Source organism: Squalius cephalus (genome assembly GCF_949319135.1).
Source record: "Squalius cephalus genome assembly, chromosome: 16".
In the NCBI taxonomy this organism is placed as follows: Eukaryota; Metazoa; Chordata; class Actinopteri; order Cypriniformes; family Leuciscidae; genus Squalius; species Squalius cephalus.
Genome location: NC_137137.1, coordinates 14,582,407 through 14,607,503, shown reverse-complemented (window position 1 = coordinate 14,607,503; position 25,097 = coordinate 14,582,407). Strand labels below are relative to the sequence as shown.

General features: G+C 37.2%; 1 protein-coding gene across 1 annotated transcript in view; it reads right to left on the bottom strand.

Moving 5' to 3' along the window:
• The window catches only part of sema3bl (sema domain, immunoglobulin domain (Ig), short basic domain, secreted, (semaphorin) 3bl), a 30,418-nt gene continuing 5,321 nt past the window's right edge, over positions 1-25,097 (bottom strand). Inside the window, exons 2-15 of the mRNA XM_079895986.1 lie at positions 18,621-18,778; positions 14,355-14,417; positions 12,130-12,249; positions 8,567-8,657; positions 7,582-7,698; positions 6,762-6,910; positions 5,731-5,845; positions 5,554-5,623; positions 4,687-5,063; positions 4,506-4,597; positions 4,058-4,099; positions 2,677-2,902; positions 1,999-2,132; positions 1-1,403 (exon numbers count right to left, since the gene is read on the bottom strand). Of these exons, the coding sequence (XP_079752112.1) occupies positions 936-1,403; positions 1,999-2,132; positions 2,677-2,902; positions 4,058-4,099; positions 4,506-4,597; positions 4,687-5,063; positions 5,554-5,623; positions 5,731-5,845; positions 6,762-6,910; positions 7,582-7,698; positions 8,567-8,657; positions 12,130-12,249; positions 14,355-14,417; positions 18,621-18,778 (2,222 nt within the window). The 3' untranslated portion in view covers positions 1-935. The remainder of the gene's footprint in view (positions 1,404-1,998; positions 2,133-2,676; positions 2,903-4,057; positions 4,100-4,505; positions 4,598-4,686; positions 5,064-5,553; positions 5,624-5,730; positions 5,846-6,761; positions 6,911-7,581; positions 7,699-8,566; positions 8,658-12,129; positions 12,250-14,354; positions 14,418-18,620; positions 18,779-25,097) is intronic.

Sequence of the window (25,097 nt, the reverse complement as noted above, 5' to 3'; positions counted from 1 at the left end):
GAATTGAGAGTCGAGTATTCCAGTGAGATGCGTAATAACATTAAATACATTAAGTATCATGAACTAACAACAAACAATATTTACAGCATTTATGAATCTAGGTTAATGTTCATTTATAAATATACCATTAATTCATGTTCATTCATAATAAATGAATTAATGTTCATTTATACAATGTCAAATAGGTCAATATTACAAAAAAACACACAATGCAGTAAAATTATTGTTCATTGATATTTCATACTAGCTAATGCATTAACTTAAGAATTAGACCTTACTATAAAGTGTTACCAAAACCTTACATTGCAAAGAATGAAAAGGAAACTGACCCTGTACAAAGCTCTGTAGCTCATGATCGCGATGTGGTGTTTCAAGCTGATTAAGAACAAAATCAGTTCTGTTGAAGTCTCAACGGTCGTCAACCTATGATTTAGTTACCAGAAAAAAGTCTAATTAGTCCAAACTTTTAATTCTTTACAGCTTAATGCACTGGCAAGCTGAGTTTTGTTGAGCACTGCCATAGCTCTCAGTTGAGGAAAAGTCTCTAAGCATTATGCCCAGTTGTATCACAGCCAGACAAATCTTAAATGGATATATGTTTTTTGGCACCTGTTTTGGCAGCGCTCCAGTCTACTAGTCCCATCCTGTCTACCCTCATTTGTTTCAGTAAAAAGGTTTTGCAGCTGCTAAGTTCTTAAGTGAGATATATAACATCAGCCACGGTCTACTGTGAAGTGATGAGGGCAGGCTGTCCTGGTCACACGAATATTTGGAGAGGGCGCTGAAGAATGTCCTAATTAACATGGAGAGAGCTTGGACTGCTAGACACAAAACCTATATTATTTTACAAGTGTTTATGTGTGTGTATAAGGGCATCTAAAAATCCAGTCCACTTTTCCATTGGAAGTCCATTTTGCTTCACGTGGGTCTGTATTTTACTCTAGTGTGTTGAGGTCCCGTGGAGAGCGGATTCTGGATTCTCCCGTGCTCTTTTGGATTCGGGATTTCCGTGCGGAGTCCTGCGCTTGCCGATATTTGTCCATCATGCTTTTGTGTTTGCGTCTTAGCTTCTCATTACACCAAACGCGTTCGCAGTACTGCTCCACCTGCGGCAAATTTGAAGGACCAATCAGCTGCAAGACGTCTTTGAACCACGCCCTGGCTGGGCCACGGTTGGCAGGGGCTGTGCTGGCGGGGCACGGTGACCACACTTTATATTTGCTGTCACGTGACAGGAGATCCGAAAGGGCGTCGGCGTGTAAGACGTCCAACCAGAAGCGTGAGAGTGTTTGCGAAAATCCGTGTTCCCGAGATCGACACACGTAGATGCCTTCGTCCTGACGTAACACACGCCGGAACAACAAACCATCATCTGTCTTAATGATACGTTCATCTAATTCCACCTGAACAGAGAGGGAAAAAAGAAATTATTGGAAATGTACAAATCACATGGTTTCTTTCTGGGGGGACTATACACATTTTTTGAAACTGATCTATTTGGGTTTATACATTAGTATAATGGCCACATTTACATAAAATGGGTTAAGTGACCCAATTCCGATTTTTTTCCTCCCATGTGGCACAGATCGGATATGATCCACAAACATGCAAGCAGGAAAAAAGCACATGGATTCTGATATTCTCAGATCGGTTTCAGGCCTCATTCAATATGTGGAAATAAATCTGATATGAATCGGATATGCGCATTTGCGTCTGCCATGTAAGTGGAATAAAAAAAACAGATGTAAAATTTTTCAGTCAAAAATGACCGAAGAGGTGTTCTATAAATGAATAGTGCTCATAAAAGGCTGTTGAGATTCATTTGAAACGGAGTAGAGACTTGGAGCCAGAAACAGTATGTCTTTCACAAAGAGAACCCTGGCATCAAATAGTTTAAAAACCCTTATCTAATGCAATGATATTTCGACATTTTTAAGTGTCCGAATACTTTTTTGGTGTCCTTGTAGATATCTTCTAATCCTTTCGTATGTCTCTCACCTCTTCTAAGTGGTCATCTCTCTGAATGTGCCATGTGACAGTGGCCTGTGGCGATCGAGGGATGCACTCCAGGAAGGTGCTGTTGTTCTCAGTGCCATAAATGACCCGTTCTTCAGTCAGATCCAGATCCTCCACTACAAAGAAAATCACATGACACTTTAACACAGGTTCAGAGTAAGGCCAGTCAGGGATTTTCCACTGCATATGTGTTTGGATAAGAGTGCACATACATATAATCCCTTTTCATCACCAACATCATCACCTTTGGCATGCAAACACTCAAGCGCTCTTCACTCACACCTCTTTTGTTCTTTCCTCTAATACTCTCTCTCCTCTGTGATGAGAGATGGAGAGTGATCTGTCTGTTCATCTCTCACTCAATCAGTTCCTGTCTTTCACAGAGAGTTTGTCTCAGTGGAGTGAGATTGCCCTTCAAACCCTATTAATCTTCCTATTAGAACAAGCTCAAAGGTGTATTGAAGTTTCTAATTCAAATGATTAAACAATTTAACTTCAAATCTCCGGAGGAATTGCTCTTCTCTAACAGTTTCACAACAGTGAGCTCTTTGACATGTAAATGAAATTGAAGTTGTCAGAGGAGGCCACTGGTGCATTGACATTCATGCTGCATGGCTGCACTCAGTTAAGGAGGCTGTCACCTCGCTCCTTCTTTCTTACCACTGAGGTTTTGGTCCATGCACTGCAGTGCTGGGTTTGCATGTTTGATGTCCTGTCTCCGGTAACGCCGTTTTGTGTTTGGCAGGTAGCGTGTGCAGGTGTGTCCGTCCCAGGCACAGTATGGATCTCGAGCCAGGCAGCACTCGGCACAGGCTTTACCGTACATACTGCAGCGGTGCAGAGGAACCTGGACAACACCCGTCTGTGAACCCACGAACAAAGTTTGCTGTAAGAGAGAGAGAGAAAATTAACAATTTTAGTTGCTCCCTTGAGCAAAATAGGGACAAATTCAGTCATCATTTACTTTCTTTCCACTGTGAAACAAAAGAAGTTTGTTTCACAGTGAAAATATGTAATGCCAGTTAATGCATTGCCTGCAGTTAATTCTACACCATAGAGTGGATGTGCTTGATGGCGTGCTTGATGGCCTGCTTGCAGTCCAGATCTGTCTCCTATTGAAAATGTATGGCCCATCATGAAAAGGAGAATCAGACAACAACGACCATGGCTTATTTCAAGACATCTTTGTATCAGGCGTGATTTGGCAAAAATTCCACTTGCAAAAGTTAGTATTATCTTTAGTATAAACAGTTAGTATCCTCAATTCCCAAATTAACAGTGTAATTAAAAGGAAAGGTGGTAAACAAACAATAATCTTGGTTAGAGAAAACATTAGAAATCATTTCTTTGTAATTTTATCAGTTAAATAAAGGTTAAATGAATGAAAAAAAATCACAGATTTTTGATTTTATTGCATTTTACAAAATGTCCCAGCATTTCTGGAAATGGGGTTGTAAAAGCGAGAGCTGAAGAAGAACCAAAACAATGTTCCTCCACAAAATGTATGCAGTTTTGTTTTTTAACCGCTAGAGGGCCAAAACTTACATAGTGCACCTTTAAGTCATTATTTAATAAAAATTCAAGGCAAATATTCAACACAAGAACCAACACCATTTGACATTTTTGACATGAAACCTGGTGCAATGAGTCTTGAGTCACTTTAGTTTGCATGTGTTTAAGTGTGAATCCTTTTTTTTAATACCACGAAAGTAAAAAAAAAAAAAACAGTTTGGAATGATTTGACAGTAAATAAATGACACAATTTTCATTTTTGGGTGAACTCTCTTTAACTCCTGTGGCTCCAGTACTGTCCATGAAGTAAGTGAACTGTTTGGATATAAAGCACCCGCTTCATGATGAATAACAACTGGTTGTTTTGCATGAATGTTTAATGCTTTGGAGCCAAAAAGCATATACACACAAAGTGGAGTCTCAGCACAAAGTAAAAGCCTCTTTGGGAATTTTGTGGAAAATTAATTTATGGTGCTGCTAACGTTACTACGCTTGCGTTAATATGAGTGTACATGATGCATGAACTTACCCTTTTCACAGATATATCCATGGAGGTTATGGGAGTGGGTACCTGCAGAGATAAATATAATGAGAAACAGATATAAAAGTACTCAGATATACTCTTTTGTTAAAAAATTTGTGGTCAGACTTTTTAAAGAAATTAATACTTTATTCGGTAAGGATGCATTCAATTGGTCAAAAGTGACAGTAAATACATTTAAATTATTACAAAAGATTTAAATATCAAAAAAATGCTTTTGAACTTTCAATTCATCAAAAAATTCAGCATTGATAATAATAAGAAATGTTTCTTGAGCAGCAAATCAGCATATTTGAATGATTTCTGAAGGATCATGTGACACTGAAGACTAAAGTAATTATGCTGTTGTAATTATTCAGCTTTGATATCACAGGAATAAATTACATTTTAAAACATATTCAAATAGAAAACGTCCCACACTTTTGAGCTCACAGACCTTGAACACCTGCATTTCCTCCAGTGTGATTTCCTCACTGGTGAGAGAGTTACCATTTCCTAGTACGATAACCTTTAGCACTGTCCCAATATCTGAAGAGGTCAAAGGTCACAGTTATTCAATCATTCAACCACGGTTACAAATACACTTAAAAATTAAGTAAAGTGATGACACTCCTTACCAGTGCCGATGAACATGACGTCATAGTATCCGTCCTCGGCCTGTGTGCGATCTACAGTGATGTGTGTGAGCCTGTAGGGGGCGCCGGTGCGGAGCAGCAGTGGTTGCCGATGTGAGGGGTAAATGGGGCGCCACATTAGTGGGTGCGTTCGAGCAAATTGCAAAACGACATCTGGAAACTCCAGTGTACTACGGAAGGCACGGCCAGGCTGGGCTGTGATTTTACTGGGGCAAACTCCTGGTCGTGGATAAGGGACTCGTCCTTCATAAGGTCCCCACTGATAGTCCGGTCCTTCTTTATGAGCAAATGGCCCATTAAACGCCTCACGGATATCAGCCATACTATAGACACACACTGCATAGCCCTGAAACACATTACTGGAGAGAGAAAATGTTCTGTTAAACTCACAAATACCTGATTGATGCTCTTAAAAATGATGAAGTTTATTTATATAGTACATTTCACACACAATGACGATTTAAATTCCTTACAATGGCATAAAAAATACAGCAAAACAGCTAAATTAAAGATAATAAAAGAAATTTAATTAAAAAATATAAAACATTAAAAATAAATACAAACATTCTAAAATCAAATGTATATTTTTTCAATATTTAAGAACATAAAAATGAATAAGAAAAGACAAAGGCATTAAAATAAATAATGAAAATTAACATTTAAATTGGATTAAAATGAGGAAAAGGCATAATATGTATGTGTATATATATATATATATATATATATATATATATATATATATATAATAAAAGACATTGAAGTGTAATTTAAAATGCATTCAAAAATTATACAAAGATGAAAGCTGAATGAAATAAACAGATGTTTTCTCAGTCTGGATTTGAGTCAGACCTGATTGTGCTGAATATTGCGTAGATCTCTGGATTGGTTTCATCTTTGGTCCTTAACAGAAACACATCATCTGCATGACAAACACATCACACAAGAGGCGTAAGAGATCAAAATGATTTCAAGTTTATATAATATTGTATATAAAAGAGCTGAGGGAGTGTTAGTTTATCGTCTCACCCAGCTGGTGAAAGTGTGTTTGGATGCCGTGAGGTCCAGGAACAGAACACACCAGTCGGGCTTTAATAAATGTACTCCACTTATTCACCAAAACCCTCTGCCCACCCACATCACTCTGAAATCACATAAACAATAAATCATGAGGCGTTGAATTCACTTCTGAACAGATCGGCAAAAACTCAAATTACCCCCAGACCACACACACAATGACCTCTTGGTAAAACAAACTGTCTCTGCGTCTCAATTTGTATACAATCCATCCTAAGTAGTATGCAAGATTAGAATTAGTGCATCCCAAATCATAGCATACTAAATAATAATATACGAAAGGTGCCACAGTGCATCCATACAATGCTTTCACCCCACAATCACATACTAAATTGAGTTTGTGACAGTTCTCATTTGACTTTTTTGGGTGAACTGGTTTAATTAAAGGGGTCACACACCACTAACCCCTGTAATTTGAACACTGTTTATACATAAACATTCAGTTGTAACTGTTCCCGTGGGAACAAGAACAGTTCAGTATCACAAAATATCTCACAGCAGCACCCAGTTATGGAGATTAAGGCACTGTAAGGGAAGGATTGTTACGGATCCCAAAAAAGCAAAACAGCTGGGTGGTGTAAAGGATCTGAAATCTGTGTAATCTGTATATGCGGAAATAATCACCCTCTCTGCAGTTTAAGTGTGTGTGTGTGATTTGGGAATGTTCTAGAGCTGAACAATGAATAGCAGTCAAAGTGACAGTAATGTGCGAATGAACCCGGCTCTTTGAACACTGACCTCTGAATGACAGAGAGGGATTTGTATTGCTCCCCTTACTCTACAGACCCTTGTGTGTTAGCGGTGTGTATGAGTGTGTACGGATACTGGGGTAATCGGTGAGTGTGTGTGTGATTCAGAGGCATGCAAACCATCCAACAGCTGTGTGTATGGGGTTGACAACAAGGCAAGAGCATTGCATTCCAGTATACTGGTTTACTTGTGCCTGGATGTATGTATATGGTGTTTGTTGTGGTTTGCCTCACCGCACACAATCGTCCAATGCGTGTGTGTATGGCTCCCTCATCGTCCCGCTCTGTGGTCTCTGTTGCTCTTTCAGTGAAGAAAAAATAAAGTTTATCGTCATCTCTGTCTGCACTGTCAGGGATGAGGTGGGCCGCAACAAACCTGGGCTCTGCATACACACACACACACACACACACACACATACACTATTATAATGCTTATACTGATCTAATTGTTTGTAGTATGTAGATTTTACAAATCAATAAGAAATAATTTTAAGAATAATTGGGTGTTTCATCAATGATGAGCACAAAGTCCCACGATTTAAAATATGAAAATACATAATAAAACAATAAAGATTATTATGAATATATAAAGACTGAAATAACTACTGCAATATTTACTCTGTGAAAAATACACAAATTATGATTGCTTATTTCCCTCAGATATTTTTATATATTATTATTATTTGGAATGTAAAATATATATATATATATATATATTTTTTTTTTTTTTTTTTTATTGAATCTTAATTTCAATTAAAGAAAATTATTTTTAACAATTTTTCATAAACAATATCAAAACTGATTTCCACAAGTTTTCCACTAATAAATATAGTGTTTAATTTCCAGTCAAGCTTTTCGATTGAATAATTGTTCAAAATATGTGTATGCAAATATTTATGACACATGGTGCTATGAAATTTGTTTTAGCAAGACAAAGGAGTCATACATTTTCTTCAAAAAATGTTACATTGTCATTTCCATCACCATAATTTCCACCAGAAAATACATAAGAAATAAGAATGTTTATTAAAATCAACATCAAGTATTTTTGTACCGTGTAGAATTCTCTGATCTGTCTCTGTTCTCATGGGTGAGCGAGTTCCTAAACCTCTCAAAATCACAGAGTCTCTCCCCAAAAAATCCGCAGTAAGACCGGTGTACAGCTCTCCACCTGAGAGAGAGTGAAAGAGCATTGGAGGTCATTGCAGACATCTGAATTCTCAATATCTTATGTGAGAGATAAGAAAAGTAAAAATAATTATGCAGGAAGCCCCATTGTTAACATTTTCATTAAATCATGTTATCAGCTATAAAAAAACACATTCGCACACCTATAAATCAGCTGAGTCCTGATATACAGTCAATAGCTGTTCAAAGTCACACACACACACACACGTTACTTCTGAGATTAGAAGTTACTACTGTACTTACTAAACTTAACTACATGTTTATAATTTGCATGTGTTTGTATGAACACATACTTTAAAAAAAACAACTCTGATACCCATGAATTATCTGACAGAAATGTGTGCATGTTAGTGTGTGAAAGATCTCCAAGGTCACTAATACGCAATCTTAAAAATCTGTCCCAAAACATATTGCATTTGGCAAAATGACAAGCAAAGAAAGCCAAGATTGTGCATTGTTGTAAAGGCACACACTATACGCACTGGGAGATGTGTCTATGCCCCAGAAGACTGTAACACACCCATGAACACAAACACAGAAGACCCCTGTAACACTAAATCTGGCCTGAAGAGCACCTCAAATTTCCCCCATCAGAGCAGTCAATCTACAAAGGCCCATAAATTCTGAAAACTGACAAGCAGAAATCTCCACCCTACACACACATGAGCCAAAATACACACACACACACACACACACACACACACACACACACACACACACACACACACACACACACACACACACACACACACACACACACACACACACACACACACACATTCTCAAATACACAACACAAACATGTAATGGCATGAACTTTTACACAGAAACTTAACACATTGGCACTGTACCTGTGAAGGTGCTTGCAAAGGGTAGTTTGGGGTCATGAGGACATTTCCCCCTCCCATTCTGAACTGTGGTACGGTCCAAACTGAACACATGCTGCCAGCAAGAAGTCAGAACATTCACATCAATTTCACAACTCAACGATAAACTATAGCTGAGACATGAATTTCTCTTGCTAGTGAAAAAATATATTGTTTATTTTTACAATACTTTAATGTATTATTAATCATCATGTTCTGTTTGGGGTATTAGAGACCCCAAGGACCTTTTAATATTTCCAAAGATATATTCAATATCGTTACTACTTCTTGATTTCACATAATCGGATAAGAACTGATTATAAACAAAACCTGGGGACTTAATGTTCCTGTGATGTTAAAGCTGAATTTTCAGCATCATCAGAAATTATTCTAATACACCGATTTGGTGCTCAAGAAACATTTTTTTGTTTTTATCAATGTTTTCTTCACAAAACTTTGATTAATAGAAAGTTCAAAAGAACAGCATTTATTTGAAATAGATTTTTTTGTAACAATGTAAAAGTATTCCCTGTCACTGATCAATTTAATGCATCCTTGCTGAAGTACAAAAAAAAAAAAAAAAAAAATTGACAGTTCAGCTGAAAAGCATAACTTTTCAAGTACTGTAACAAACTACTTTTTGAAACAAGTACCAGAATAGCATAACACAACACTACATCATAGTTATTCTTGACATGGTCTATCAAACACGTAGATTTACTGCCAAAAGAGCTGAGGCAATGATTGTGCTTTCATACACAATCTTTTTTCTCTCTCTTACTGTAAGTAGAACAGGGAAATGGTTAGTTTGGGTCTACATTTATATGAACCGGTTCAAATAAACAGTTTACTGATTCCTGATTCAAGTTCCAAAGAATAAATCCCTGTGTCTTCTTTAGTGAAATACTGAAGTAAAATATCCACATTAAAGTTTAAACTAGTTTATTGGTTGTATATTTATCATTAACATGTCTTTTCAATTCACCCTAATTAAGTTCTTAAATGTTTTTTTGCAGCAGATAAATACTGCTCTGATTACAAAATGAAATAGTATCATCTGACTTTGAGTTTCTAGGCTGTATCATATGAGATTTTGTAACACTATTTCTATAGTCCACTTTAGACATTCTACTAACTATAAGTAACTTTGCAACTACATGTCAACTACCAGTCATTAGAGTATTAGTAGACTGTCTGCTTAATATCTGATAACATTTGATTTTGATGGTCCTCAACAGACATTCTACTGACTAGAAGTAACCCTGGAAGCACGGTTCGAATTACGGGGGGTATTGGGGGGGTCCGACCCCCCTAGATGAGACTTGGTACCTCCCAAAAGGGAGGAAAATAATAGTTGGGGGGTACTGATTTAAAAAAATAATAAATATATAATGTTAGCCTATCCAAAATAGTATGTATTTAAATACGATTTCAAACCCTACCCCCCATCGGGCTGTATTATTTTTCTGGTACGTTCAGCCTCTGTTCTTTACCATGGTTTTTTGATATCACTTCACTGTCAAAACGTACGTAGGCTACTCGATAGTTTGTCGATAGTGCTGCACAGATCATAATCCGCGGGTCGAGCGGGCCAAGTAATAACAACATTCCATTCAATCGAGGGTGGATGACAGATGAATCATTATAATGTGTTGAGTCTGTAATAAAGACACGGAACTCGCATCATGGTAACTTATCTAATGTACAGACGGTAACAAAGTTGCGCTGTTGAGGTTCGCGCAGTTATTTATAACATATTAATTATAGTTAAGAAACAATAACATTATATAGGCTACACACGACCAGAATGCTGTTTTCCTGAATGCTATCACGATTGAAACCGAGATATTGATTTCATAACAGTTCAATAAACAAATAATTAAAACTAAGTTAGGCTACTTACATTTTTAGACGCAATGACTGTTTTTGTTCTGTTTCAGCAGCGAAAATAGTTCCAAACAACAGAACCATAGAGCATCTCACAGCAACACGCATCCATGATTCATTACTGAATGATTCAGCGTTTTGAACTAATCGCTCATCGAGTCAAAGATTCAATTACCCATTATTAAACTGCCTCATTCTGAATAAATCAGCCGTTTGAACGAATCGTTTAAATTAATGACTCAATGACTCGCTCATTAAGACGGTCGCCTGCCGCCTCCTACTGGCGGTTTAGTTTAATAAAGTATGATTCTTTTCAACATTCCTTATTTGTATATTCAAAAAATATTCAAAACAATCTCATAATCTCATTTAATACAGTTATAATTTTTCAATGTAAATTATTTAATTTGATTGGTAACAGCCTAGTGTCTTATTATTTTAATTAAATGTATTGATAAAATGTAAGAATTTGAAATGAAATTTAGAGCATGCATTAAATAAAATTAGGGGAAAAATGCCCTTTATAAAGGTACAAAAAATTATTCCGATAAGTGTTTTCAAAAATGAAACATTGACAATTTAAGTTTAAAGGGAGTAAAGCCTCTGTTTAGGCTATAAAGGAAATGTAATTTTGCCAAAAGAAGAACTTTTATTTTAAATAAATGTTAATTTTTAATCAGCCTACTTCAGTGTGATATGTTACCATATTATCATGCTTAATTGAATAATTGTAATGTGATGATCAGATGCAGATATCTAAATCAAAGAATATAGGCGGTTGGCGGGTGGATTATTATTTATTTTTAAAAACAGATTCGAGTGACTCAAAGTGCACCAGATTAATGAATTTAACTTTAAAATGTACAAAATTTTCTCCCGGGGGGGCATGCCCCCGAACCCCCCTAGAGTTACGATTTTACCACCTCCGCCTCATTTTGAGCCAGGAAAAACTCTGATATAGATTAGTGGTTCTTCTGTGTAAGCCTATAAAATGGCCAAAAAAGTGACGTCACCAGTCGAAATAGCGGTACCCCTCGAAGCTCACGGTATAATTCGAACACTGCCTGGAAGTACATATCAACTTATTCTACTCTAATGAGAGTTAGTTGACATGTAGTTGCAAAGTTATTTAAAGTTAGTAGAATGTCTAAAGTGGACAATCGAATTAAAGTGTAAACGAGTTTTCATCTAATGTGTAATAATAGAAAGGGAGTATTTTTTACTGTCAGTGATGTCAGACGTCCAGTTGATGCCAAAAACAGATTAAACCTGTGGTGAACTGTGTCAGTTCAGTTACACAATGTACTATTGTCTATTTGTCAGACATCTCTGACGCCCTGAGGTGACACATAAGATAAAACACCTCAAAGGAAGTAAGAGCAGCTCACTCTGTATTCTGTCCAATGCCAGAATATTCATATCTGTATAACACATGCAAGCAATATCTCTCTTTTCTATCATCTGCTCTGAATCCTCTGTGTTTTTGCTTTGTATCTTCTCTCATGATCTAGTCTTGAACTCTAGGGTCAGTCTGTTGGTGGGTGACCTCTGACCTTAAACAATTTGGTCTCTGATACATAAGTAAATTAGATTCTCTTGATGTGCATACACAAACAAACTAGGTGTGAAGTAGTGGGAGGGAGCGTTAGCTCATATGTTACCTCTCCACGGTGTCCGACGTTCACATACGCACACACTGGTTGGAAAGCTCCAGTTCCACAGGCCAGCAGATGAGTGCGGTTAAATGGCTGCAGCAAACGCACAAAGTTTGCACACTCCGTCTGTACCAAACACACAAAGATAGAGGTCATTTTAAAATGTTTGGGGTTTTGGTAGCAAATTAACGAACAATTTGGATCATTACAGCACAATCCCTTACACCAACACATGTATTTTACATTGGACAACCAAGTTAAACTCATCAAATGCAGTTCATGCTCATTGGAAATCAAAGGATTTTGGTATGTGTGAGTTTGACTGATATTTCCCCTGGAGTGTTTAAATGGAGAGTTACAGGAATCAGATCATTTTAATGGATCAGAGAAAAAGAGCGAACAAATATCAAGAAAATTATCCCTACTTAAAACTCACTGAAGCCCAATCAGAGCTTTCAACATAGGAATGAAGCTCTTAAGTTTAAATTACTGAAGGGTTCAGAAAGAGGAAGACATCACACACACATACAAACACACACTATCAACATGTACACACTCTTAACTATGGCCACCTGTATGCAGCCTCATTGACTGTGCAGGGTCAAAATCAGTGGAGCATAAATGAACGAAAGATCAAGGGTCATGAAAGATGCAGGCAGATGCTCAAACTGCGACCAGATGTTATCCAGCAGGGCTGAGAGCGCAAGAGAGATCCAAAGCAGCAATGTGCCAGTCACTTAGCATAAACAGGGCATAAAACAGAGCCTCAAGCTTAAAAATAAATAAATAAATGTTGTCAGTAATTTAGAGAATAAAACAAAATATTTTCATTTTACTCAAACATAAATATAAATAGTAAATTTATATAGATTTTTTGTAGCCCTGTTATCAATAATTGGGACAAACCTGACTTGTGATAAAACACTGATTTGTGAAATTTTATTCATTATAAGCAATAAGTACATATTCAAATAAATAATAAATAAACAAATGAATAGATAAATAAATGATTTTGGTCATTAAATTGTGTTAATAATTCAAATATTTTTATTACAATAGACTGAATATCAATTCAACAGATTATGTCAAAATGAAGAAATTGCTGTATGATTTTAATTGTTGTATACAGTTAAGAAGGCCATGACTTCTGAGGTTTGGGTTTAAAACAATCTATTATTTTTTTAATTTATTAATCTATTTACATTAGTTTATCTAATAGTTCTCATATAAAAGAGGATTTGTGCTTCTAATGCTAAAAAAAGGAAACTAAAATGTCCCATATTCATGTAAAGTGACACCAGCCATTTTTCGGGATGTGTGAGCTGTGTTCTGTGTTAAATAAGACTCAGTTCATATCTGTGTGTTTGTTCATTGTTACACCAGCTAGAGCATAAATGAAAAACAAATATCCCTTACACATACTCACACAATGAACAGAGTCATTAAAACACCGCTGTGAAATCACACTCACCTGTCACATCAAACAACACTGCCGGGACAGTCACCAGAGCATGTAACCAACCTCACATTTCCACTTTATGAGCAGCGAAACATGCTAAACACTAGCAGATGCAGAGTGTATATACCTATGTGTGTGTGTGTGTGCGTGTGTGTTGAAGACATTCCACCATTGGGGACAGAGGACAGGAAAGCTTTAACTTGAAACATAATTGACCTATTCATGATACTGAAAGAAAAAAGGAGAGGCTGAATGAGAAGAAAAAGAACAAGAGACAGAAATAGAAAGAGAAAGCAAAGAGGGGTTTAAAAAAATGAAAGAATAACTACATTCTGTGTATTGGGACAGCCTTCTTTGGTCATTAGGTTTAAGAGACTCATGAGTCACACACCCACTTGGTTGGAAGCAAGACAACAATAAGTTAGTGGATCAAATCTCATTTATGGGCGTTTGGCTTCTACTCTCCAGTCATCACGCCAACTCCAGTACACTCACAGTATAGCTGAGGATGGACAGATGTTTTCATTTGAAACTCCAGATTGAACCACATGACATAAGTTTGAGAATCACACTGACCAAACATTCCAAAACAAACATACATTTGATGATTTTTACTGTCATCTGATGGATTTAGGATTTTCACTAAATTACCTGACATCTAAAGTATGCCAGCTTTCCTAAATACACTTTGGAAACTATGACACACTGACCCGACTTATGAGTTTGTTGCTGTTCTTAGTGAATTCAGAATCAGAACCAGTAATTCCCTCACCTCGGGATCTTTCCCTTTGAGAATACAGTCCTCACGGTTCCCAGGCAACGAAGGCCAATGAATCTGGAGATAAAGAGGAAAAACAGATGAAATTTATCATCTCATAAATTAAACACACAATAAGACTCTACACCCAGACTCACTTACTTGTTAAGACTAATTAAACCTCTAAAGATCCAAACAATTACAAAATCAGACACCAGTTAAAGTCACCATGAAATCAAAATGGACAATTGTTATTTTTTATCAAATGTTGCAGTGTTTATTATAAATAATTTATCTGTGTGCATAATTTTTTCTTATATCTTGTAATATTTTACTCACAACGATCCAATGATTCAATCAATTCTAAATGGACAAAATCAAGTCCCGCCCTACATTCTTTTTTTTCTGTTCAAGAAGCTGTTCCACTCGAATATTCATCACAATAGTGGAGAAAAGATGATCGCAATTTCTGATCGCAATGTAATTCTGATTTTAAAGCTGAAGTGAGTAACTTCTGAGCCACTTGCAGCTTTAAATGGAATTGCAAAATGATAATAATGAACCTTCTGAACACCAATAAACTGCCATTGGTCAAACAAACAGACAGTCTTGAGCCATTGGTTGAGCTGATGTTGCTGTGTCTGTACACTCAATTAAACAGTGCAATGTTTTGAAAGTCCCACAGAACCAGTGTTTACACTCTTCTGGGAAACCAAACTACAAATGACTTTATATTTGACTCTGCTCAGTATGTGGGGTAAAGTGAGTTATGCCTCCGAGGGTGGGTGTGTGACAAAAACAAAAAATAGAGTTATGAAAACAATAAATCTGAGAGTGTGAAATTCACAAAAACCTATATTCCGATGTTATGAATGATTGAGAAATAAACAATTTCATCTGCTGGATCCTCTATCCAAATATATATACAGAGATTGCACATCCTGACACATTCATTTCTCATGTGTCAAAGAACAGTCTGGCATATAATGACTGCCACGTTCAGACCTCACACAGACTTTTGGGTTTGTTTATACAGATCTGCAAACATTTGCAAACTTCACTGCATTATATGGTCTCCTTTAGCAAAACTTAACATAATATAATTTTAAATAGCAATTTGTGCGATTAGATATACAGTATCAAATTCCTTAAAAGAAGTATTGAAGCAAACATATAACAGTATATATCAGTCACACATTAAGCTCATGTTTCCAACACAAATTAAGCGTAGCGTCAGTTCTGGCATGTCACGTTAGTCAAGCTTGCATCGTCTACCATGTCTACCTATAGGAATACGACGCCTATCACTGTATACATATATAAGCTCCTTCAGTATTATCAGCAGCTATCGCGTTTCTCCTCCTCCATCCCCAGCTCCTCCTCTCGTCAGTCAGGATTTGGCATTCTGATTCCCCTCTAAATGAGACTAAATTCTTGAATGATGTTGTACTTTAAAATCTTGAATTAATGATATCTGCAATACATTCATGTTGGTTCTGTTCTGTTACCCTAAGGGGGGTTATTGCTGCTCTCCCTGCTCTTATCCATGCTAGGCTGCCCAGAACAGAACCATACCGCCAAACCTAACTGTATGCTAATTGTTAATCATATTTGACGATAGTGGTCCTGACAGAAACATATTCAAATAAAATGATGTTAAATAGTGATGCTGTAGCATGTACCTGTAGCTAGCAATGCGAAGGTCATGGGTTAAATTCCCAGGGAGCTGATGTACACTTTGAATGCAATTTAAGTCACTGTGAATATGTCTGTCAATGTAATGCATTAAATGTAAATACGGTCAGGACTTGTTGACTGATCAACCTTTTTGCATCACACAGTTACAAAGTCATTCTACTGCTTGTAAAATTGTAGATATCGGCTCATTCAAAAAATGTTGTTCCTCAAACCAGCTAGCTTGAATCTGTTCCAGCCTTCACATGATTAAACCATTAGTGAGTCATTAGTTTTTATGTATCCTTTCAAGCTCTTACACATTTTGACATTGTCTAAATCCGGAACTTGTAATCAACTACGTTACCCAGCATCCTTCCTGTGCATAAAGGTATTTCCTGTTTCCTTAATTAGTCATCACCTTTATTCTTCAGGACACTTTGCAACTGGACTAAAAATAGTTATGCTAGCCTACCGTCACTGAGTCATATCGACCTAAAAGGTCATTATTAATCATAAAACACAATACTATAATACACTGTTTATATAAACATGGTGTGAAGAAAACGGTCCTGGCTCACTCATTCACTCTTAATTTGGATACACCGTTTTAAGATTACCATTCTCCATTAACCACGGGAGAAACACAGCAGATTTACAGACGAAAAGAACTGAGATCAGCCATGATGACGGCTGCAGATGATTCGGGATTAACTGTAAATACAAGCCAAAGAGGGAAGAAGGAAGCCTGATCAGGGTTGAATCATTTTTCCGCTTAAAGAACAATATCATGAATCATTGCTTGATTTCTGTGGCACTCTCCACTTCCACTGAGAAGCTTTACTGATAGCATCTGCAAAACAATCTTTTACACGTAATTTCACACATCCAAACATCCTCATTTTGTTTTCTGGCTAAAAAAGGCCAATTATTTTTTCTATACCTTGTTAATTTATGTATTTAAATTCTTAGTATTGAATGTACTAAATGTGAAAACTCAGTGGCCAGTGGTGGCACAGCGGCCTTACAGAGTGCGTAAGGGTCTAACAAGGCAGAACAAGCCTGTCCCGGGGTCAAAGGTCAAGGGGTCATAACCTCAGAGGTGGCAGCCACTCCCTGGTGTCTGTCACCATGGCAATGCACTTCCTCTTCCTGTTCATGTCATTTAACAAGGCCACACACAATGATAAGTTCTTTGGAGATTACATACGAAAACATCCACATTTGTTGAGGCTCCAGTGACTTGAGTCAAAACATATTCACATGAACAGAGGCTTTAATTAACCTCAGCCACACACACAAAGATAATTGCACAGTGAAAAAAACCTGCCAAACCCTCGAGACACCAAAAGCACTTCTGCTTTTATAGTCCATTTAGGTCAATACTTATTTACACACACTGTGGCTGTTCTCATAACTCACAACTTTATTTTATAAACTCTACCACAAAACTGTGACAATAACACAAAAAAGGGGACCAAACACTGATCTTGTAAAATCAAGCAAGACCATTTACGCGTTTATATGTCTAAGTGTGGTCTAAACAAGTCTTTGTAACAAGTGAGGTCAGTTTATATGACTTTAATGTGTGTTTGTGGACAGCTGTTTTTGTGTGATTTTTAATAAACATTCTGATGGATGAGAAAAGTTCTAAAGGAAACAAAATACAAAGAAATTCTTTTTTAATGTGTATTCAATTGGATTATAGTATCGCCAAACAAAATTTCATATGTGTATATTTTGATATTAGTGAGAAAGTAAACAGTATTGTGATAAAGTTAAACATATTTGTCTTGCTTTCTGTGAAAGAAGCCCTGAGCTCTCTAAAATTTCCCTTGAAGTAGGCAGCCTTTTTGTCATGAAGTGCCATTTTTAAGTTTCCTAGTTAATCACTGTGCCATGCATCCCTCAGTGTGTTATTACACAAATATATTTTACAAATTTTTTTTGAAAGCTTAATTGAAAGCTTAATACATTTTACAGTAAACACCTGATGCTCAAACATTACTTGATCAATTACAAACTTGCTAATTTGATTAGCCAGAATTAGCCCCATTAGGTTACTTTATTACATTAATTTAATGACATTTTGAAAATGATGGTTTTATAATAGTTGTAATATTATAAAACATTATAAATATTATATTTATAAAAAATTTTTTTTTTTTTTTTTACAAAGCATGTATATACCTTGTTGTGAGTGTCTCTCTCAATGGTGGGATGCATGTTTCTGTTTTTGAAACTCCTTGTCAAGTTAAAACAATTCAGATTTTACATTTTTTCCAGATTTTTCCATTCTGTTGCACGTTATCTAGTTTTAAAACGCAACAATGCATCAAACAAGAACCGGCCTTTTCACCTACCTTTTCACCTACTGTACCTTACTAATCATGTGTAAAATGTGTCAGCAAATGTAAGCGTCTCCTGATTTTATCTTTGTCTGTAGATAATAGTCTCCAGTAGAGCAGACTGAATAACATGACACCTCTCACTAACATACCCTCATACAGCTACATCATCACTTGCACTTTTTCAGAGCTCTTACACTTGTGTTTTTTGTGGCAGCTTATTATCTTAACCTTATCGCAACGATAATGTGTCTGCTACCTCTTTAGCATCATGTGTGTGATCCAGTCTCAGTGAGTAGAGAACATCCTTCCCTCCCAGGAAAAGCCTGTCATGATATTCATCCAAAAACACAGCCGACAAGTGCAGATCGCCATGGAAACCACTGAAAACGGAGGTACGGTTTGTGGCCAACAGATCTGTGTGAAAGGGAGAAAGAGAAGGAGATATGAATTATGAATGGCATGACAGTGAACACTACATTTCAACTGAAAAATGACAATAAATCTGTCTCTCCTGGTCAAAGTAGACTGACTTTATGAGGAGAGAACGGTGATGGAGTGCAGAAAAACGACAATCTTCTTAAATCCAGAACAGCAGGAGAAGCACTTGTGAATGATGGGAGTTCTCTGAGAACTAAATCCCTCTTTATCTGTTTCTCTTGTTGTCTATTAAATTTAATTGTGCTTTATTGCCGTGACTATTTGTTCAAAGCTGCAAGTCAAAATATTGCGGATTGCAAGTTTACGTCAGTACTTTTTGTAGCGCAGGGATTTTAACCAAACTTGGCAAGTGGCTTTCTTGAAGAGACTGTGCTTTCTGTTGAACATCTCAATGCCTTAACACTGAGTAACTAGCTGATTTTTCTACAGTCATTTGTCCACATTAAATGCAAAAATGTTGTATTGACAAAAAAGCAAATAATCTAATTGTCATGGGCTAAATCCAGTCATTTTAATAGGATTCCCCACAATTATAAATTTCATGAAAGATTTCCCCATGCAGATTTCACACCATGTTCAAGTTGTTCACGTGAATTTGCCACATTTACTAAATTGTAAGTGTGTGTGTGTGTGTGTGTGTGTGTGTGTGTATTACCTAATTGAGGACATACCATAGACTTCTATTGTTTTTATAAAAAGCTAATTATAACTACAACAGATTAACCCAAAAAAAAAAAATGTTTATCGATTTCCCAGATGAGAATATCCCCCCAATGCCGCCAGTGGGTGGTTTTGTCATTTTAAACTAAAAATAAGTAACCACCCCCACCCCCCCCCCCCCCCCCACCCCCCAGCCCCCACCCCCCCACCCCACACACACCTAAACCTACCCATCAGAGATAACTTTCTGCAATTTTACATTTTCAAAAAACATAATTTAGTATGATTTATAAGCAGTTTTCATCATGGGGACCAAAAAATATGCCTCTTTTTGGGGACATTTTGTCCCCATAATGTAGGGAATAGCTGAACAACACACATTCTCTTGCTATTGTTCTCTAGTATCCTGAAGTACAGCTCTACACTCCCTCCACATTCCCTTCATATAATGTGAGGTTGGACAGAAAAGAGTGGAGAAAGAGCAGCTGAAGAAGGAATGAGGCCTCGTTGAGAGGGTGGCACGCGTCTAAAGCCGCTAATGGGGCGCCGCTGAAAAGAGCACAAACAGAAGCCAAACAACAAAGCCAAATGTTAAACCACAATTATAAAAACACACACACACACACATGCAACAACTACCACCACAACTCTCCTCTATATAAATCAATTAAAACTTGCTCTCGGCCATTTAAGGAGTTAACCAAAAGACTTTTAGATTTTAACAATCACTGGCAAAGATATATTCAAACACAGTTACATAAACACACAGTTCTGGGATTTGACATTGTGTGAGGTATTTTGATATAAACCTCAAATAAACTCACAAGCTGAACAAAGGAGAAAGAGTTTTGTTCTTTCTTTATTGGAGTGATCTTGCGTGCAAGTTTCACAAAGAGATACAAAAGCTTTTAAGGGTTTGGTTTCCAGAACACAGAGTCCAAACAGTGAAATACTGACCCAGATACTCTTTTACTGTACAAAAGAGCACATATACAGAGTCACAGATCACTGGTTATTTGTCATTTAACAGGCGTCTCATCCAGCGGGTACATACAGGAACAGTAATTGCAGCGAGACCCTGAGGTAACCTGCGGTTTAGTGCTCTACTCTAGAGTACAATGGTGGCAGATGATCTCAATAAGTCATGAATCAACCCTGTGTTCCCCATAAACACACATGTGAAGACAATTAAATGTAACAGAAACACATACATCTGAAGAGATTTTTAGTATTTTCCATTTCTCTCTTTCAATATATCTTAGACCAACGCTGTGAGTGCGTGTTAGAAATGAGAGAACATTGTGCTTAGTACATTTTTATGTGCTTTCACATGCTTAGGTCTGTCTTCAAACCAAACTTAGGTCTTCAGCCGACAAAGTTTAAATCCCTTCTGGCTAGCGTTCTGCTCATTATGTTTACGCATTAGGTCAGTAGTCGAGTTGTTTGAATGCCTTTATATATATATATATATATATATATATATATATATATATATAAAGGTCCTTATATATCAGACATCATAATTTTGTAATTGTGGTTCCACTAATTAAGTGATAAAAAGCAGTTGCAATCATTTTACAAAATACTTGACATTTCGTTCCTGAACATGGTCAATGATGGGATATACTTAGCCTCAAATAAAGCTCTGAAGTGGCATAGGATAGTGAGAATTTAGTGTGTGTTAAAGGAGAACTCCGGTCAATTTTAACATTGAGCTCATTTTTTTGTACATTTGGAGTGCTGTCAATACAGAGAACAACGACAAAAAACGGTGTTGCCTACACCGAGTTATTCTATTTTTAAAATTTGCACCCTGTTGACTTCAATAGGGCAAGTAGTAAGCCTGCTTTTTAGCCTCTTAACATCCTTTAAGTGTCATTACAAGTGCACAGAAAATGTGAGTGATTCCTTCCGAGTGAACACGGATGGATCTGACTGCAGTAGATGTTAGAGATATTAATAAAAACGAAGTTAATTCAGCCAGCGCTCATACCTTTGTTTACATCCTGTTTTCGGTGGAAGGCCATAGTAATCGATTGTCGAGTTCACGCGCATAGGTTTAGTTACTAATGATCACGCGCGTGAACTCGAAAATCGATTACTATGGCCTTCCACCGAAAACAGGATGTAAACAAAGGTATGAGCGCTGGCTGAATTAACTTCGTTTTTATTAATATCTCTAACATCTACTGCAGTCAGATCCACCCGTGTTCACTCGGAAGGAATCACTCACATTTTCTGTGCACTTGTAATGACACTTAAAGGATGTTAAGAGGCTAAAAAGCAGGCTTACTACTTGCCCTATTGAAGTCAACAGGGTGCAAATTTTAAAAATAGAATAACTCGGTGTAGGCAACACCGTTTTTTGTCGTTGTTCTCTGTATTGACAGCACTCCAAATGTACAAAAAAATGAGCTCAATGTTAAAATTGACCGGAGTTCTCCTTTAAGGCACTGAGCTTTGGCATTCATCTGGGACAGTCTTGAGCACTAACTTCCTGCCACGTGCACATGCTCTCAAGTGGCCAAGACCGCAATACCATCTGGGTATCGGGACAGTCCCTCTGTCAGATTATATTAGTATGGCGTTTCGTCTGGATTATGGAAGAATGCAATGGAAGAGGGTGAGAAACATTACCAAATTTTACAGGCTGTATAGACCACCTCATCCTAAGTGTAAGTGTGTCTCACAGACACATATACTACACAGTACACACTCAGGGAGTATGGTGAAAATTACACAGGTAGTCTGGGCTCTGTCCTGTAGATGTCTAAATACTCTTTTTTTGTTAAAATAACAGTTCACAATCACCAATTTAATGGCATCAAACTCAAAATTACGACACTACGCAGATTTGAGTTGGCAAGAACTCGCTCTCTAACACACACACACACACACAGAGTTGTGGTCATCCTCCAGTGTGACAGTAAGAGGCTGTACGGATGCCAGTAAATGTGTAACACTTTGGAACAGAACTAAAAATGTAGTGTTCTGTTGGTGTCAGAACACATGGCGTAGTTACAAACAAGACGTTTGTATGGCATGACGAAGTCTGGTTAGAGCAGGCCAGTTATAGGATGTCATAACTTCATCTGCTGACAAATCATCTTTCTTCTCCATTAAGATGAACGGGAATGCTAATGGATGCTTTCTCCAGGTATTATAGGCTTCATACAACACACAGACACACCTCAAAAAGATATAGGCCTGTTCAACTGATGCATGTTTTTTCTTCAAACCCTATGATCTTAAAATCATTTAGCTTATAATCACATCTGTGTTTGCGTAATCAATGAGAAAAGAGGATGATGAAGAGTAGAGAAATGCTAAATAAATGCAAACCAGAGTTTACAGGGTGTGTTGGAATTAAAGTGACAGATGTTGTAGATACAGCACAGAAAATGTATTCCTTTCCTTTTTCTCTTAAACTTTTTCTTACATCAGAGGGCTTTCTACACAGTGGCACACCACCAACTTTTTAAACAAACCATTAATAACACACATGCTTGTTGGCATCTGGCCTGCCTTTTAGATTTTCGCTTACTGGTAATGAAGTGAATGAAAATGGAAGGAGGGAGAAGTCTTGAGGTAAAACCGACTGGGCCGTTTGCCTTAAGGATTGCGTTTATTCTCATTTTTGTCTAAAGGGTCGTGTGTCTGTATGTGATTAAGTCACAGAGAAAGAGGAAGATAAAAAGATAGAAAGTGATAAAGGATATATAAATATGTAATAGATGAATACATAACCCTCAGGAGGAAACATGTCTGCATAGAAAGTTAATCATGTTCTCCGCTCTGGTGTAGACAGATACATTAATATCTAACGTGTACATACTTTATCATGTGTGTGTGTGTGTGTGTGTGTGTGTGTGTGTGTGTGTGTGTGTGTGTGTGTGTGTGTGTGAGTGTGTGTGAGATCAGTATCAGGTTGATCTTTGGGGGGCTTTGGGCTGATTCTGTCAGCAGTTGCGTAGTGGAACTAATTGATTACTGGCTGATGCAGTGAGCAGCAGGGGAGTGCGTTCACAGAGTTGAACATCGACAGGAAGATCTCTTGGTGTCTTCCCAGGCATTGAGAATTCACAATGTTAAGAACTGTTAACTCACTCTCTCTCTCTCTCTCTCTCTCTCTCTCTCTCTCTCACAGACTGTCCTTCTTATCAAATCAAATATAGAGTACGTCAACATTTCACAGCAGGTTAAGACTTAAACAAACTAAGACATCTCAAATTCACTGAATACATTCATTATCATGCACAAAACACACTTACACCACTCTGTTTTACACTATATGCACTACCGTTCAAAAGTTGGAGGACGGTAAGATTTTTAACATACAAAATCATTCACAATATCACTGTTTTTACTATAATATATATATAAACTGTAATATTGTGAACTGATTTTGTGCACAAGAAATATTTCTTATTAGTTTCAATTTTGAAGACATCATTAATTTTATAACATAATAAATGTCTTTAATGTCAATTTGATTAATTTAAAGCATCCTTGATGAATAAAAGTATTAGGGGGAAGTAATGGTTAGAGAGCCAGACTGGTAACCCGAAGGTCATAGGTTCAATCTCAATACTGCAGGAAATGACTGAGGTGCCCTTGAGTAAGGCAATCACACCCCAGGCTGTGTGTGTGTCCACGGTTTGCAGTGTGTGTGTGTATGTATTCACTACTCACTGCTCCTAATGTGTGTGCACCGAATTAAACGAAAGCGCGGGGGGGAATTAAACTACTACAGCTCACGAAGTTGGAGTGTGCAGATCGGGAATCTAGACAAATAATAGCGGGCTTTCTTCAAAATTAGGTCTTATCTTATTCCCCAAACTTCTGTTTGTGTTATTTAATAGTTTTGATGACTTCACTATTATAAAAACAAGAATAAGTACATGTGTCCAAACATTTGACTGGTAGCATATGCATGTTCATATACGTAATTCTCTATAGTATCATAGTATCTGCGCTGTTTCCTCTAATTCTCTCTCTCTGTCTCTGCCTGTCTGTCTTCATTTGTCACACACACTCACGTTACTGCAGGGCAAATCCAGCTACACTAGCTCTTACTGGTAAACTCATAAAAGCCCCTCAATCCCCCTCGAACCCACTTTTTCTAGCTTATTTTCTCAGCGTTCCTTTTGTCAATCTCATTCTTTTAGTCCCTCTGTCTTCTCCTGCTCCTTGGCCTCTCTTGATCCCCTCTCTCCCCAAAGCAAGACTCAGAACGTGAGGGTTTAGATAAACCCCTCTGGACAGCAGCCATGAGAGTCACTGCTTTCCCCTCTGTACACACACGCACACAATGAGACTCCAGCAGCTAGACAAAACACCTTTTTATGGCTACACACACAGACTCCACGACTTGTTTACATATTTAGCAAGAAAGAATAAAAGAAAGATTCTTTCTCACACAATCTATATGACAGTGGGTGAAATTAATTCGGTCCACACCATTCCTCCTTTTATTTACCTCCATTTATTCTTTACTTTCTCTGACACCTTTCTTCTTTGCCCTTTATAACCTTGATCCCTTTCAGAAGCCATGTTTCCATATGTTAGTGTGTGTGCATTTAGTGTGTACAGAGGGCAGCTGTGTTTGTGCAGTGTGCTTGAGACCATTACAGCT